Source organism: Silene latifolia, chromosome 8 (genome assembly GCF_048544455.1).
Source record: "Silene latifolia isolate original U9 population chromosome 8, ASM4854445v1, whole genome shotgun sequence".
Classification (NCBI taxonomy): domain Eukaryota; kingdom Viridiplantae; phylum Streptophyta; class Magnoliopsida; order Caryophyllales; family Caryophyllaceae; genus Silene; species Silene latifolia.
Genome location: NC_133533.1, coordinates 110,148,843 through 110,162,796, shown reverse-complemented (window position 1 = coordinate 110,162,796; position 13,954 = coordinate 110,148,843). Strand labels below are relative to the sequence as shown.

Below are 13,954 nucleotides of genomic sequence, written 5' to 3'. Positions count from 1 at the left end.
TAGAGAATAAAAAATCATCGTTTTTTTTAACTCAAAACATGTAAATACACAACACCCTTTGATCACCCGATCCACCCGTTTCATCCATGGATGATGGATGGATGGATGATGGATGATATGTTTCACGGATGACGGACGAGTTGGATGAGATTTTAAAAGGACGGATGGATGACGGATGAGGCTTCACCCGACCCGAACCCAATCCATTGACATCCCTAATAGAGAGTTGCTGAATGCCGAGTAAGAGAACAAGCCCGAGTTAACCAAGTTGAACTGAAATTATGTCTACATCAAAATTATAAAATGAATTGACTATATAAATCAAAATTATAAAATGAACTGAAATTATATCTACATCAAAATTATAACAGATATTCTCTTCTATTCCGAATAAGTGTCCCATTTGGCCAATGACACAAAAATTAAGGAATATAGTTAAAATAATGAAAATTATTGTATAAGGGTAAAAATATAGGAGTTAAATAATGAAAAGTATTGAATATGATGGGTTAGGGGTGGTTGAGGTGGTTAATAAAGAAAAGAGTCAAGGGTAGGAAAGTAAAAAACCATGTCCAAATATGGCAAATGAGACAGTTATATGAATAGACGAAAATGGTAAATGGGACAGTTATTTAGAATAGAAGAGAGTACTTAGTTAAATTAACCTAAATTAAACTAAAGAAAAATGAAATCAAGTTTTCGATTTTAGCCTTCTTAAATTCAGGCTCAACTTTTGTTTGGTGACGCTCACACGGAACAGAAAATCGGGTTTACCCAAGTCAATCAAACTTTGACCGAGTTAATTACGAGATCACTTGATACAAACTAATTTTAGATCCCAAAATCTGCCATCATCACCAACAGTAACTGACCTAATGTTTCACAATCCGTCTTGCTTCAGATCGTCTTATTTCGCAGGCATGATAAGGCACTCTCTCATGAGTGAGAAGACGCGTGGGTGGTGGGGACACTCACGTGCTTTCCCACTCACACCCTAAAAATGGGTTTTTTGTGAGAGGGAATAGTATCCGTCTGACAATTTCAAACGGATATGACGATTTGAAATAAGAATTTGTGAATGTTTCAATGTTGGGTTTTGGTTAAATTTGCCGGCTTTTCAAAAATCTATTCGAATTTCAATCATACTTTTCGGGTAAAAAGTGATGAATGGGGTAGTTTGTACTTGCCTTTGCCGCCACTGCTTATAACTTCAAAGTGATTATTTGTTTTTTTGCCTTGCTTATCGAACAAAATCACATCATGTACCAAGCTGCCCTAGTGCAATATACAAAAACTTTCTCCAGTGGCTTGTCACATAGTAAATTACAGCCGATTTCAATTTACATAAGACGGCCATAAGAAGAATGGCTTACAATATACTCCATCCGTCCCGGTTATTTATTGTCCTTTGGTTTGACACAGACTAAAGAGAAGAGGGCCAATTACTAAATGACATGTGGATGAAATTTAGTGTGAATGACCAAATTGTTTATCAAATGTAATCCTAAGAGAAGAGGGCCAATTACTAAATGACAAGAATGGCTTATATTATACTCCCTCCGTCCCGGTTATTTATTGTCCTTTGGTTTGACACAAAGACCAAAGAGAAGAGGGCCAATTACTAAATGACATGTGGATGAAATTTAGTGCGAATGACCAAATTGTTTATCAAATGTAATCCTAAAATAGAAAGGATAACAACAATTGACTGAGACACACCAAATGAAAAAGGACAACAAATGACCGGAGTCCGGGACAGAGGGAGTACAAATTAAAACAAAGTTCAAACAGGTTATAAATGCAGAAGACCATTAGAAGAATGGCTGCCTTTTCCATGTCTTCAGCGCGGTAGTCGTATCTTAATGTTGATCATAGCCTCCGCTTAAATCCAGATGAGAATAAATCATCCCTGGCCCTTCTGAAGAAAAGAAAGGACAAGCTTCAGAAATCACAAGCCATTATTACGACTCAGTTGCAAGTGTCGGATGTGGCAAGACTATTTCGGGAAAAATTTCATGCTTTTGGATTAAAATCAAGTGTTAGAGGCTCAGAGTGGCCATGCTGTGTCAGGAGGCCGTAATATCGGACACACAATATGCAGGTAAAGTGAAGTTGAGTAACATAGGCATTTGACAGCAAAAAAACGACATCTATTATATTTAAAGCATTGCAGACTTATTTCTGCTCTTTTATTTCCGCTGCATTTATTGTACTCTGAAGAAACATCCATTACCCACAAATCGACTCGTGCCAATGCCCAATCACCCATCCTTCTAATGATCACGTTTTAATAGCTTCCTAACGCACTAAATCACCAACTAATCTCCACACAACACATCTTAGTTTACTAAACTTCTCATCATACTTAAGATGGTCTAAGATCGAGAATGTCTTGTTCCGAAGAATAAAGTACTTAACCTTAGGCTTGTACTGACTATCAACAACCATAAATGCAAAGCCTCATTGACAAACACCCATACCAATTGCCCCATCATTGTTTGATCACTAACACATTTCAACGAATCATTTCTCAAACTATGCACACTCGTGACTCACCTACCAGAATAATGTCATCTAATTGAAATTACTCTAAATAACTAATTACAGGATACATGAGAAGGAGTAACAGTGGAGAAGCGTCCCAAATAAAAACTAGCAAATCATAAACTGAATAACCATGGGAAGGGAAGGGAAGGGTGAGGGAGGGATACAAGGTCCCATATTTTGTAATCAAATAGCCTTGGAGGAAAATGGATTGGGGGAAATGTAGGAACCCATTTTGCTTACTCCGTCTAAACAAAATCGTTCCACCATAGGCAAGAACTAAACAAGTCAAGTATATATCAGCAGAATATCAGAAATCAAGTATCTAGAAACAAAAACATTACCGTTCCCTAACGAAACAAGGCTATCCGAAAAAGTCCATGTTTCACAAAGTGCATAATGAGAAGGCAACCCGTGCACGGTAATTCTCTCAAATCGGTTGTTAGCCCAAGAATACCAGCCGAACCACAAGCCATCCAACTCTAGCAAAACCCGTTCCTTATCTTTCGAGTAAACAACCGGTTTCATGCAGGTTAAAACCTCAAGACTTGCCGGATTACTAATGCTAAACAGCCTAAACCAAGACTCTTCATTCCCATGCTCCTTCATTACCCACAAATCGACTTGTAACAACCCCCAAGCTCCCCCCCTCTCAAGAACAGGATTTTCATAGTTTAACAACACACTAAAACACCCACCTAATTCCTTGATAACATATTGCGTTCCACTAAACCTCTTATCAAACTTAGGCAGATCGAATATCGAAAATATCTCAGTCCGAAGATTAAAACACTTAATCTTAGGCTTGTAATTACTATCATCAAACACAATAAAATGCAAATTCTCATCAACAAGCACTGTCTCACCATAGTCAAGACCAAATCCCATTATTGTTTCATCATTAACACATTTCCATGAATCATCCCTCAAACTATACACACTCGCTAGGCGATGCCGATTATTACGCGTCTTAGTCATCCTCACCACCTTATAATCCCTACTAACAGATTCAAACCCGAACCCGAAAACGACAAGATCGGCAGTTTTATTCCCATGGGTTATTTCAAGTTCAGGGTTTCTATGGGAGAAAGATGGGATTAAACGATGCGTTTTGGTTGATGGATTGTATAAAAATACAGAAGATCTGTCGCACAATGAAATGCAAACTACGCCATTAATGGAACCAATGATTTGGGGGAAAAATGTCGGATTATTTTCGCGGAAGGGTTTGAGAGGGTGATCGAGCTCGGAGAAGTGGAAATCATGGTTTTGATTTTCTGAAATTTGGGAAGAGAAGAGGGATGATTGGGAGATGATGAGATTTGGGGGATTTTGGGAAATTAGGGTTTGAGTTAAGTGGAGATTGATGAAATCGCGTGAACTGATTAGTGAATACCATTGTTTAGAAACGGATTTGAAGCGAATTAGGGTTTTGGATTGTAATCGAGAGAGGATATCAGTGATTATCTCCAGAGGTAGAATTGGAATCGCCATGGATGAAGCTTGCACATAAAAACCGGAGTTAGTAGAGTTGAGAGGAGCTGCTGAGTAAGAAAATAAACATTATAAACCTCGAGTTAACAGAGTTGAACTGAACTGAAATAATCCGGTTCTCGATTTCTTTTTTCATTATAAATTTCAATGTATCATGTATAGTCATCTCATAGCTCATGCTATTACTTTATCAGAACCAAGATTTATAGTTAGAGCGGCGCTGCGGCGGACTAGTAATGCTGATGACATGGGTAACCTTAGTAAAAATGAGCTCATACTGTTGCTCTAGTCTCAACTTGTCTCCGACTTGCTGCTCAATAACAATACAACATGATAACTGTAATTATGTGACCTCTTTTTCCATTTTCAATGGTGACAGTAATTTATGAGTCATTTGAAAACAGCCCCTCGATGTATTTAACACAAGAATAGAATGTGTATATCCGACCTCGACGACCCAGTCATTTGCACAAGCCCTTGATGTTATGTGGTAATGTTGTAATGGAACTAACTTTTGGCTTTAAAGTATGCAGGAACAAAAGGGCCACTTTTTCTTTTTTTGCTGTCAAATGCATGTTTTTTGTTATTTCGACTCTTCAATTTGGTTGCGTGTTGTGTGTGCAATACCGGCATACCACAGTCTAACCTGAGTTTCTCCGACACTTTATTTAGCCGTCGTATTGCGTATCCATACGCGATACGACATGAAACTTAGACACTTCATTTTAAACTAAAAAATTAAAAACTTCTTACAAAATAGCCGTATCTAACACTCAAACACCGTGTCATCTCGTGTATCCTTTGATATTTATAAAGGGAAAATAACAATAATCTTAAAAACAAAGTTCAGTCAACCAACCAAAAGATCACATTTTATTCGGAGTCAAGTCGACTATGTGTTGCACCTTCTCAACATCAAATGAGCACGGTGTTTCTCAAGGTCGACAGAACTTTTCAAACACTATAAATAACACAAATACTCCCTTTGTCTCGATCATTTGTTGTCATTTTCCATTTTGGGTGTCTCATTCATTTGTTGTCTTTTCTATTTTAAGAATGAATTTGATGAGTAATTTGATCATTCACACTCAATTTATTCCACTTGTCATTTCGTAATTGGTCCTTTTTCCTTTCATTAGTCTTTGTGCCAAAACTAAAGGACAATAATGACTGAGACGGATGGAGTATAACGTTTTTTTGTTGGAATGTCTACTACCACCAAGGCACCAACATTGATAGGAAAGAGAACCTGGCATCTCCTTGTTCATTTGAGCTTTTTGAGGGCTTAGAGCAAGTACAATGGTAAGCAATAACATTCTAGCTTAGCAAATCCACATCATATTCTAAGTTACAACCATTCTAAGCAACTAAACTATTCTAATGGTTTAGCTAGGTTTTATATACTAGTTTTGCTTTTATTGAATAAATCAAAAATTAAGAATAAATCAAAACTAAATTTCTATTAGTTGTTTTGTAAATGTGGGTGATAACGTAAGTTAAATAGAAATTTAATGAAGAACAAATTTTAAGCCTGCCCATTCTAATTGACCTTCTCCAATGGTGTAGCAACTAGCTAGCAATTTTATGAAATTCCAAGCAAGTCCTTAAACTACACCATTGGACTTGCTCTTATAAACGTAATCGTCCTCCTGCAAAAATATATACGTTTTTTAGCAGAGGAAACACATATAAGTTTACGGGGAAGTGTGATTGACCCCATAACTTTGTACAATTGTGAAATTAACTTCCATAACTTTCAATTGGAGTGATTAGGCCTCATAACTTACATAATAAGTGAAATTAAACCGTTTTATCAATATCTCACGAGAAATTCAATTTATCATATCAGAAAAATAAAAATGGTTATGTTCTTATGAAAAATACGAAACAAATTTTTAAAAAGTTAATAAAAAAAATAGCGTAAATTAGATAAAATAAAATAAAAAATATTTTACAAAAATCAAACCCAATTTATATTTTTATATAATGTACAAATTTTTCAAATTTTTGTTATATAAAGTACAAAGTTTCCAAATTTTTGTAAAAAAATTTCAATTGCAAATTATTTTGTTAGGTAGTTGTGTTAAAATTAGAAGTTGGAATAAAGATTTTCATGACAAAAAATATAATAGAAGGGTAAAAAAAACTATTCAAATTATTCTATTTTTCAGCAATTTAAAAAAAATTATACATAAAATTGTTAATTTTTTTTCCCCAAAAAATCACACCGAATTTTACTATTTCGTATTTTACATAAGAACATAACCATTTTACTTTTGTTATATGATAAATTGAATTTCTCGTGAGATTTTGATGAAAAAGTTTAATTTCACTTATTATGAAAGTTATGGGCTTAATCACTCCAATTGAAAGTTGTGGGGGTTAATTTCACAATTGCACAAAGTTATGGGGTCAATCACCACTTCCCCGTATTTACAGACATATACACGTAAAAACAAATACTGTTACTTGGTGCGAAGCCAAAAAACAGTTAGAACCTCCAAACATGTGATGGCTGTGTTAAAAACAACAAAGATACATGTAAATGTGTGTGATAACTTGCGTCAAACAGAACCTTTAACTGCCAAATTTTTAGGTGTATACTCTGTCGCATTAGAAGGAATGCCGGATGTCAATAAGGCTCGGGGGAAAATAACGGTAAGGCTCAGGGGAAAATAACGGGCAGGGGCGGAGCTACAGTTGTAGCATCGGGTAGCCGCGACTACCCAAACCCAGAAAAAATAGAAAAAATAGTAAGGCAGGAGATTTTTCGCTACGCCAATTTCCACTATTGCTGTAAAGGAATAAGTAAAAGCGAGATCAGACATATAAAACTGAAAGCGAGATACTTGTACATGAATATGTTGAGTTACGCAGGTTCAATTACCAGCAGGGTATCTTTTTTGTTTCTTTGTTTCTTCCTTTTTATCAATCTTATATAGCGGTGAAAACATTTGTGGGGCATGATGGAGCTATGGCTTATATTACTTTGTTGCACAAAGTTTTACTCCAGCAATAAACAAACTTCAGAAGCATCAGCAATAAACAAACTTTAGAAGCAATGGAACAAAAGTAATGCTTGCTATTGAGATTTTAGTACTTCTTAATCCTCGCAAGTTCATATTTCATTTTCTATAGGATGGTTTTTGTACTTCTTTTAACTGTAACTTTTATAGAGATTTCGGTTTAGAGAGGATATAGTATGGTGTAGCACAAATGAATTTAGAGAGGATATAGTATTCATACCTCTAACATGATGAAATCGCAAACAGTTTCTGCGGATGGAATAGAGTAAGACTGGTAATCAATAGCAGTGAGTTTTATGATTAAGGGATCAGAATCGGGACTGCGCTGGACTCTGAACCTGAGGAATTGAACAGACGGAGGATCTTTGTTTACGAGAGGACGAAGTGGCACCCAAGCGGCCAAACACATGAACCCATTTGGCAATGTAAACAATTTATCAAATTCACGAACAGTTATTACCACACGGCTGAGATCAGCAACAACATCTACCCATTTATTCGACCTCAAATCATATGCAAGAAGGAGGTTTTTAAAGTCCCATTCGTGGAAATAGATGATGTCGTCTGCAACAGCAACGACATCACACCAGATACTAATATTGGTAGCGATCCTAGACCAAGTACCGCTAGAAGAACTAACAGGAGAGAAATTGTCATTGTCCTTGTTAGGTGGTGGACAGAAAGCATAAAGCTCGTTCAGATCACACACCTGTACGAGAACACGAGATTTATCATAATCAGTAACAACAGGAGCAGACGCGTATCGCCCTCGAAGCTCAGTAGGTAATTCCAACTTCTTCCAGATACCACCATAGGCACAAACCTCTGGAAGAAGGTATGGTGATCCAAAACAATACAACCTACCTAAAACTATAGCAGGATTAGACATGGCAAGGTTGGTAGGTAACCTCATTGCTTTCCAATGATTATGTACAATTGAATACAGAGATGCACCCAAGTGAATGGAATCGGGATCGGGATGATTTTCCGATGTTTTGTTTGGTAAGAGATCTAGAGAGCCGAAATCCCCGCCTATGATAAGGATCTTTCTACGTAAATAAAGCATGTTACCAATTCCGATACCGTTTGGTAATGAAGGAAAGCATTCCATAGTTATAGTGTTTTTCTTTAGATCTACCAGGTGAAAATCCATCTGCTTACATCCTCCTGCTTCTGAATTCGTTGATCGCACCACCAACCTATTATAATCCCTATCGCTATAATCCATCTTTTGTTTACAATTTAGGGTTACAGATTTAGAGAGGGGGGATCTCTCATGTAGTTATATTTGTTTGTCTCTAGGGGAGGGCATAATCCGGTCCGGACCGGAAAAATGGACCGGTCCGGACCGGAAAAATGGACCGGTCCGGACCGGAATCTAGCGGACCGGAACTGGAATTAAAAATTCCGGTCCGGTCCCCGGTCCAACATTTTAAAAGATTTCGATTTCCAGTCCGGTCTTGGACCGGAAAAACCGAAATTATTATATTTTTAAAAATATTATATAAGTAAACAAGTATACACCTATTTAATCCGGCCCAACCAGTCCGGTTTTTGGACCGGAATCTGAAAAAGAGGGTATGTAAAAATAATTCCGGTCCAACCGGTCCGGTCTCCGGTCCATGGTTTTTTTGGATTCTAGTTCCGGTCAATTCTGATTCCGGTCCGGTCCAGACCCGTGCCCAGCCCTATTTGTCTCGGCTTTAAGTCTGGGATTGGTATAACTATAGAACTTTCTCTTTTCCGACTCTTAAGAGGAAATATTATCTTTTTTTTTTTTTTTTTTTTCAACAGTAAAGAAATATATACTTGGAATCACTAAATTTCTAATGGAGTTAATGATACGAATTAAATTTGCGGAAGCGATATTTGACAAGCTAGACCTATAACTTATCAATAGAGAACGAACTCAAGACCTATTGAGATCGAACAAGTTAATAATTCAAAAACGCGTTTGAACAATTAACGAAAAATAATGCCAACAAGCACTTTTTGTGATTTCGTTTAAACTGTGAATGACTAAGAAAATTACATGCCATGGCTATATATAGCCTTAGGATAACAAACGGTCAAAGCTAATAAAAGACTCTTTAAGGACAAATTAAAAGTAGCTAACTGATGGCCATAATTTCTAGCAATTCAAGGCCTTCTAACCGTAGGAAATAACATCAAAATGCAACTTAATTGTTTGACTCACTAAATAGGGAATTAACTCCCTCTTTATTGACTAATTAAACAACAACTTAATTGCTTGGTAAGAGGTTACTGGAATCCAACGTAAGAAATCAAGCAAACGAATGTCGCCTTCGAACTTGAATACTCCGAACCCCAATGACCCATTGCTGCCACAAGGCCCAATGACCCAGAATTAGTGTCACCCGCATCCTTACCCGTATCATCTCCTCCCCCTTCGAAAGGAATTGTCCTCAATTCCGTAAGGCCATCATCATCGAGATATGGTGATAAGTCACCCACATTGAAAGTGGCATGCACCCCGTATTCTCCGGGTAACTCGATCTTATACGCATTATCATTGACACGTGCAATTACCTTGAAAGGCCCATCGGCTCGAGGCATGAGCTTATTTTTCCGTTTACTCGGAAACCGTTCCTTTCTCAAATTCACCCAAACCAGATCACCTTCCTTGAAGATACGCGGGCTTTTGTGTTTGTTGGATTTCCGTTGGTAAGCAGCATTCACCTCGACAATCCGGTCATGGACTTGCTGATGTAATTTTAACATAGCCTTAAGCTTGGACTCGGCATCTTTATGGACTAGCTCACCTGCCGGCATGGGAAGTAGATCCAGAGGAACATGCGGGTTCAGCCCATAAACAATTTCGAATGGGGACTGACCTGTAGCATAAGCATGAGAGCGATTATAAGCGAACTCAGCATGAGCGAGCTTAATGTCCCAATCTTTTTGGGTCTTACTTACCAAACCCCGTAACAGAGTTCCCAGAGTTCGATTAGTAACCTCCGTTTGTCCATCCCGTTTGCGGATGGTGCGAGGTGCTAAACAAAAGTTTAGTACCCACTTTCCTCCACAACGTATTCCAAAAATAGCTCAAAAACTTCGAGTCTCGATCGGAAACAATAGTTTTAGGGATGCCATGTAAACGTACTATTTCTCTCGAAATACAAATCGCCACATTACTTGCGTCGTCAGTCTTGTGACACGGAATAAAATGCGCCATTTTAGAAAACCGATCCACCACTACCATGATAGCATCCTTTCCTCTTTGAGTTCGAGGCAAGGCAACAATAAAATCCATAGAAATGTCCTCCCAAGGCCTCTCGAAGCGGCAACGGTGTATAAGGTCCCGGTTTGAAAGAACTTTTGGACACCTTACACGTCACACATTTCGCTACAATTTTAGTGACGTCCCCGAACATCTTAGGCCAAAAGAAATGCTCCCTTAATAATTCCAAGGTTTTTGCGACCCCAAAATGGCCAGCCAAACCGCCCCCATGAGCCTCCCGTACTAGCAGTTCTCGAATAGGGTGCCTCGGAATACAGAGACGGTTCCCTCGAAATAAAAAACCGTCTTGAATAAAGAACTCACCACCCCCGCCATACCCTTGCTAAATAATTCCTTAAAATCCATATCATTTTCATAATGAGCTTTCAATAATTCGAAACCCAACAATTTCGAACTCAACACGGAAATTAAAGAATATCGTCGTGACAATGCATCTGCTACAATGTTTGACTTCCCATTTTTATACTTAGCAGAAAAATGAAAAGCTTGCAAAAACTCAACCCATTTAGCATGACGAGGACTTAGATTTTGCTGCCCGTTGATATACTTTAAAGACTCATGATCGGAATGTAAAATAAAATGGCTTGGACGCAAATAATGACTCCAATACATGAGGGCCCTAACGATGGCGTAAAACTCCTTGTCGTAGGTACAATATTTCAATCGAGCACCCCCTAATTTCTCTGAGAAAAACGCCACAGGACGGTTCCCCTGTCTTAAAACCGCTCCTATCCCAACCCCGCTAGCGTCACACTCAACTTCGAAGGGTTGTGAAAAATCGGGTAAAGCTAGTACTGGTGCCTCACAAAGCTTACTTTTCAATAATTCGAAAGACTTTTGAGCCGCCCCATCCCACAAGAACGTCCCCTTTTTAAGACAGTCCGTCATCGGACTTGCTAAGGAACTGAAATTCTGAATAAAGCGACGATAAAAAGAAGCAAGTCCCAGAAAAGACCTTACCTCCGTGACTGTTTTAGGCGCTGGCCAGGAACGGATTGCTTCAACTTTGGACTGGTCCACGGATACTCCGTCCTTCGACACTACGTAACCTAAGAATAGTACTCTGTCCACCACAAAAGAGCATTTTTCTTTCTTTCCAAAGAGCTTCTGACTACGAAGTACTTCAAACAGGAGCTTTAAATGACGCAAATGATCGGCTAAATTTTTGCTATACACCAAAATATCATCAAGATATACAACAATAAATTTACCCAAAAATGGTTTTAATACCTCATTCATTAGCCGCATAAAAGTGCTCGGTGCATTGGTAAGACCAAATGGCATGACGGTCCATTCGTATAAACCGTGTTTTGTCTTAAAAGCGGTCTTCCACTCGTCTCCCTCACGCATACGGATTTGATGGTACCCGCTCCGTAAATCAATTTTCGAGAACACTTGTGAGCCATGTAACTCGTCTAACATGTCGTCAAGCCGTGGCATGGGAAACCGGTACTTAACTGTGATATTATTCACCGACCGCGAGTCGACGCACATTCGCCAAGACCCATCCTTTTTGGGCACAAGTAACACCGGTACCGCACAAGGACTCATGGACTCACGAACAAACCCCCGACTTATCAACTCAGCGATTTGCCTCTGCAACTCCTTGGTTTCCTCCGGGTTACAACGATAAGCCGCTTTATTCGGTAGTGGGGCTCCGGGAACAAGGTCAATGTGGTGTTCAATACCGCGAATAGGAGGCAACCCCGAGGGCAAATCGTCGGGAAACACGTCCTGATATTCCAGCAATAAATCTGAAACAGGGCCTGCCTCGTTCGAATTAAGCTCCCCTGTTGACCTCTCCACGACAAGTAAATAAACTAACTCCCCTTGATCGAGTGCCTGCCTGATTTCCCGCTCCCTAACCAACATCGTTGCCTTCTTTTTCTTTGTACTCATAGCCCGTACAGCTTGAGAGGACATTGGTTTCAACACAATTTTTTTACCTTTATCCCTCAGCTCGTACTCATTACTTCTCCCCCGATGAACCACATCCCTATCAAACATCCAAGGACGTCCCAATAAGACATGACAGGCGTCCATCGGAATTACGTCACAAAGTATACTATCCGTATATGAGCCCATTGACAAACCTACCCGGACCTGTTTTGTAACCTTCACACTGTTTCCATCATTTAGCCAATGAAGCGCATAAGGCTTTGGATGCATGACGGTCGTCAATCCCAGCTTCTTGACCATCTCGTCTGAAGCTACATTTGTGCAACTACCACTGTCGATAATCACACTACACCATTTGTCCTTAACCTGACATTTGGTGTGAAATAATTGCTCCCTCTGATCGGTATCCAACGATTCGGCCTGAACTTGCAGCGAGCGAAGCACCAGTAGTGTGTCGTACACAGGCGCCTCATAACCCTCTTCCTCCTCCTCGGTTTTCTCGCCTTCTCCAAAATCAAATACGTCACCCAGCCGCTCCTCCTCCTCGGCCAGTTCATCTCGAGTTTCTCGAGCTTCCCTCAAAGTCACTACCCTTTTGTTCGGGCACGTGCTCTGAAAATGACCGAACCCCTGACACTTAAAACAACGTACCTTCGACAAACTGACTTCCTTTCCAGACTCAGCGGATTTTGGGGAAAATTGGGTGGAATTGATGGAATTAGTTTTGGGGGAATTGATTGAATTGATTTTGGTGGAATTGAATGAATGGGGGGTAGACGCTGATTTGGGGGAAAAATTAGATTTAGGATTTGGGCTATTGAATTCCCGGTTCGAACCCCCAGACCCGAATTTCCCTTGGGACTCGATTTTGAGGCACAAATTACAAAGTGTGTCGAAATCCGCATATGGGTATAACTCAACGGAATTGGCAATATTTCGGTTTAACCCCCGGAGAAATCGAGACATTTTTTGTTCCTCATTTTCCTCTAAATCCCCCATTAAAATTAATTTTTCAAACTCATCTATGTATTCGGCAATACTCAATTTATTTTGCATAAGATCGGCTATTTTACGGTAAACCCCCAGTTTGTAAGTAGCCGGTACATACCTTTTTCTCAATTTGTCTTTTAAGGACTCCCACGACGCCAACTTTTCCTTCCCAGCGCGAGACCGTCTTGCTTTCAACCCTTCGTACCACAGTGAAGCTCCTCGGCTCAATCTCAAAATAGCATATTTGCACCTTTTCTCGTCACTGAGGTCTTTAAAATCGAACATACGATCGATTTTCCTTTCCCAATCCAGATAATCCTCCGGGTCGGTGCCACCAACGAATTCGGGTAATTCCGAAACCTTAAATTCGTCCAGCTTTATCTTTCCACCGCTACGACTCCCGGTAGGCCGGTTTCGCAATAAGTCTTGAAGCTTATCGTAAAACTCGTCATCAAATTGTTCTCCAGCCATTTTTTTTTGTATACTGTTTTTTTTTTTTTTTTTTTTTTTTTTGTGGGTTTTTGTTCTTGTAAAATCAAAGTTAAAGGATCGTCTCGATTAATGGAAAATCAAGAGCCGAAGCTCTGATACCACTTATGATACGAATTAAATTTGCGGAAGCGATATTTGACAAGCTAGACCTATAACTTATCAATAGAGAACGAACTCAAGACCTATTGAGATCGAACAAGTTAATAATTCAAAAACGCGTTTGAACAATTAACGAAAAATAATGCCA

The 13,954-nt window shown here is 39.1% G+C and overlaps 3 protein-coding genes across 3 annotated transcripts; all 3 read right to left on the bottom strand.

Moving 5' to 3' along the window:
* Nucleotides 1–1,213: 1,213 nt before the first annotated feature.
* On the bottom strand, nt 1,214–4,124 carry LOC141597296 (F-box protein CPR1-like). The gene is made up of 3 exons (XM_074417694.1): nt 2,889–4,124; nt 1,769–1,918; nt 1,214–1,379 (listed from the first exon to the last, which is right to left on the bottom strand). The coding sequence occupies exons 1-2, from the start codon at nt 4,036–4,038 to the stop codon at nt 1,860–1,862; spliced, it is 1,209 nt and encodes a 402-aa protein (XP_074273795.1). The 5' UTR covers nt 4,039–4,124; the 3' UTR covers nt 1,214–1,379; nt 1,769–1,859.
* Nucleotides 4,125–5,572: 1,448 nt separating this feature from the next.
* LOC141595859 (uncharacterized) lies at nt 5,573–8,353 on the bottom strand. The gene is made up of 2 exons (XM_074415807.1): nt 7,285–8,353; nt 5,573–5,687 (listed from the first exon to the last, which is right to left on the bottom strand). The coding sequence occupies exons 1-2, from the start codon at nt 8,290–8,292 to the stop codon at nt 5,643–5,645; spliced, it is 1,053 nt and encodes a 350-aa protein (XP_074271908.1). The 5' UTR covers nt 8,293–8,353; the 3' UTR covers nt 5,573–5,642.
* A 973-nt stretch (nt 8,354–9,326) lies between these two features.
* LOC141595737 (uncharacterized) lies at nt 9,327–13,686 on the bottom strand. The gene is made up of 2 exons (XM_074415702.1): nt 10,644–13,686; nt 9,327–9,919 (listed from the first exon to the last, which is right to left on the bottom strand). The coding sequence occupies exons 1-2, from the start codon at nt 13,684–13,686 to the stop codon at nt 9,327–9,329; spliced, it is 3,636 nt and encodes a 1,211-aa protein (XP_074271803.1).
* Between the last annotated feature and the right edge of the window lie 268 nt (nt 13,687–13,954).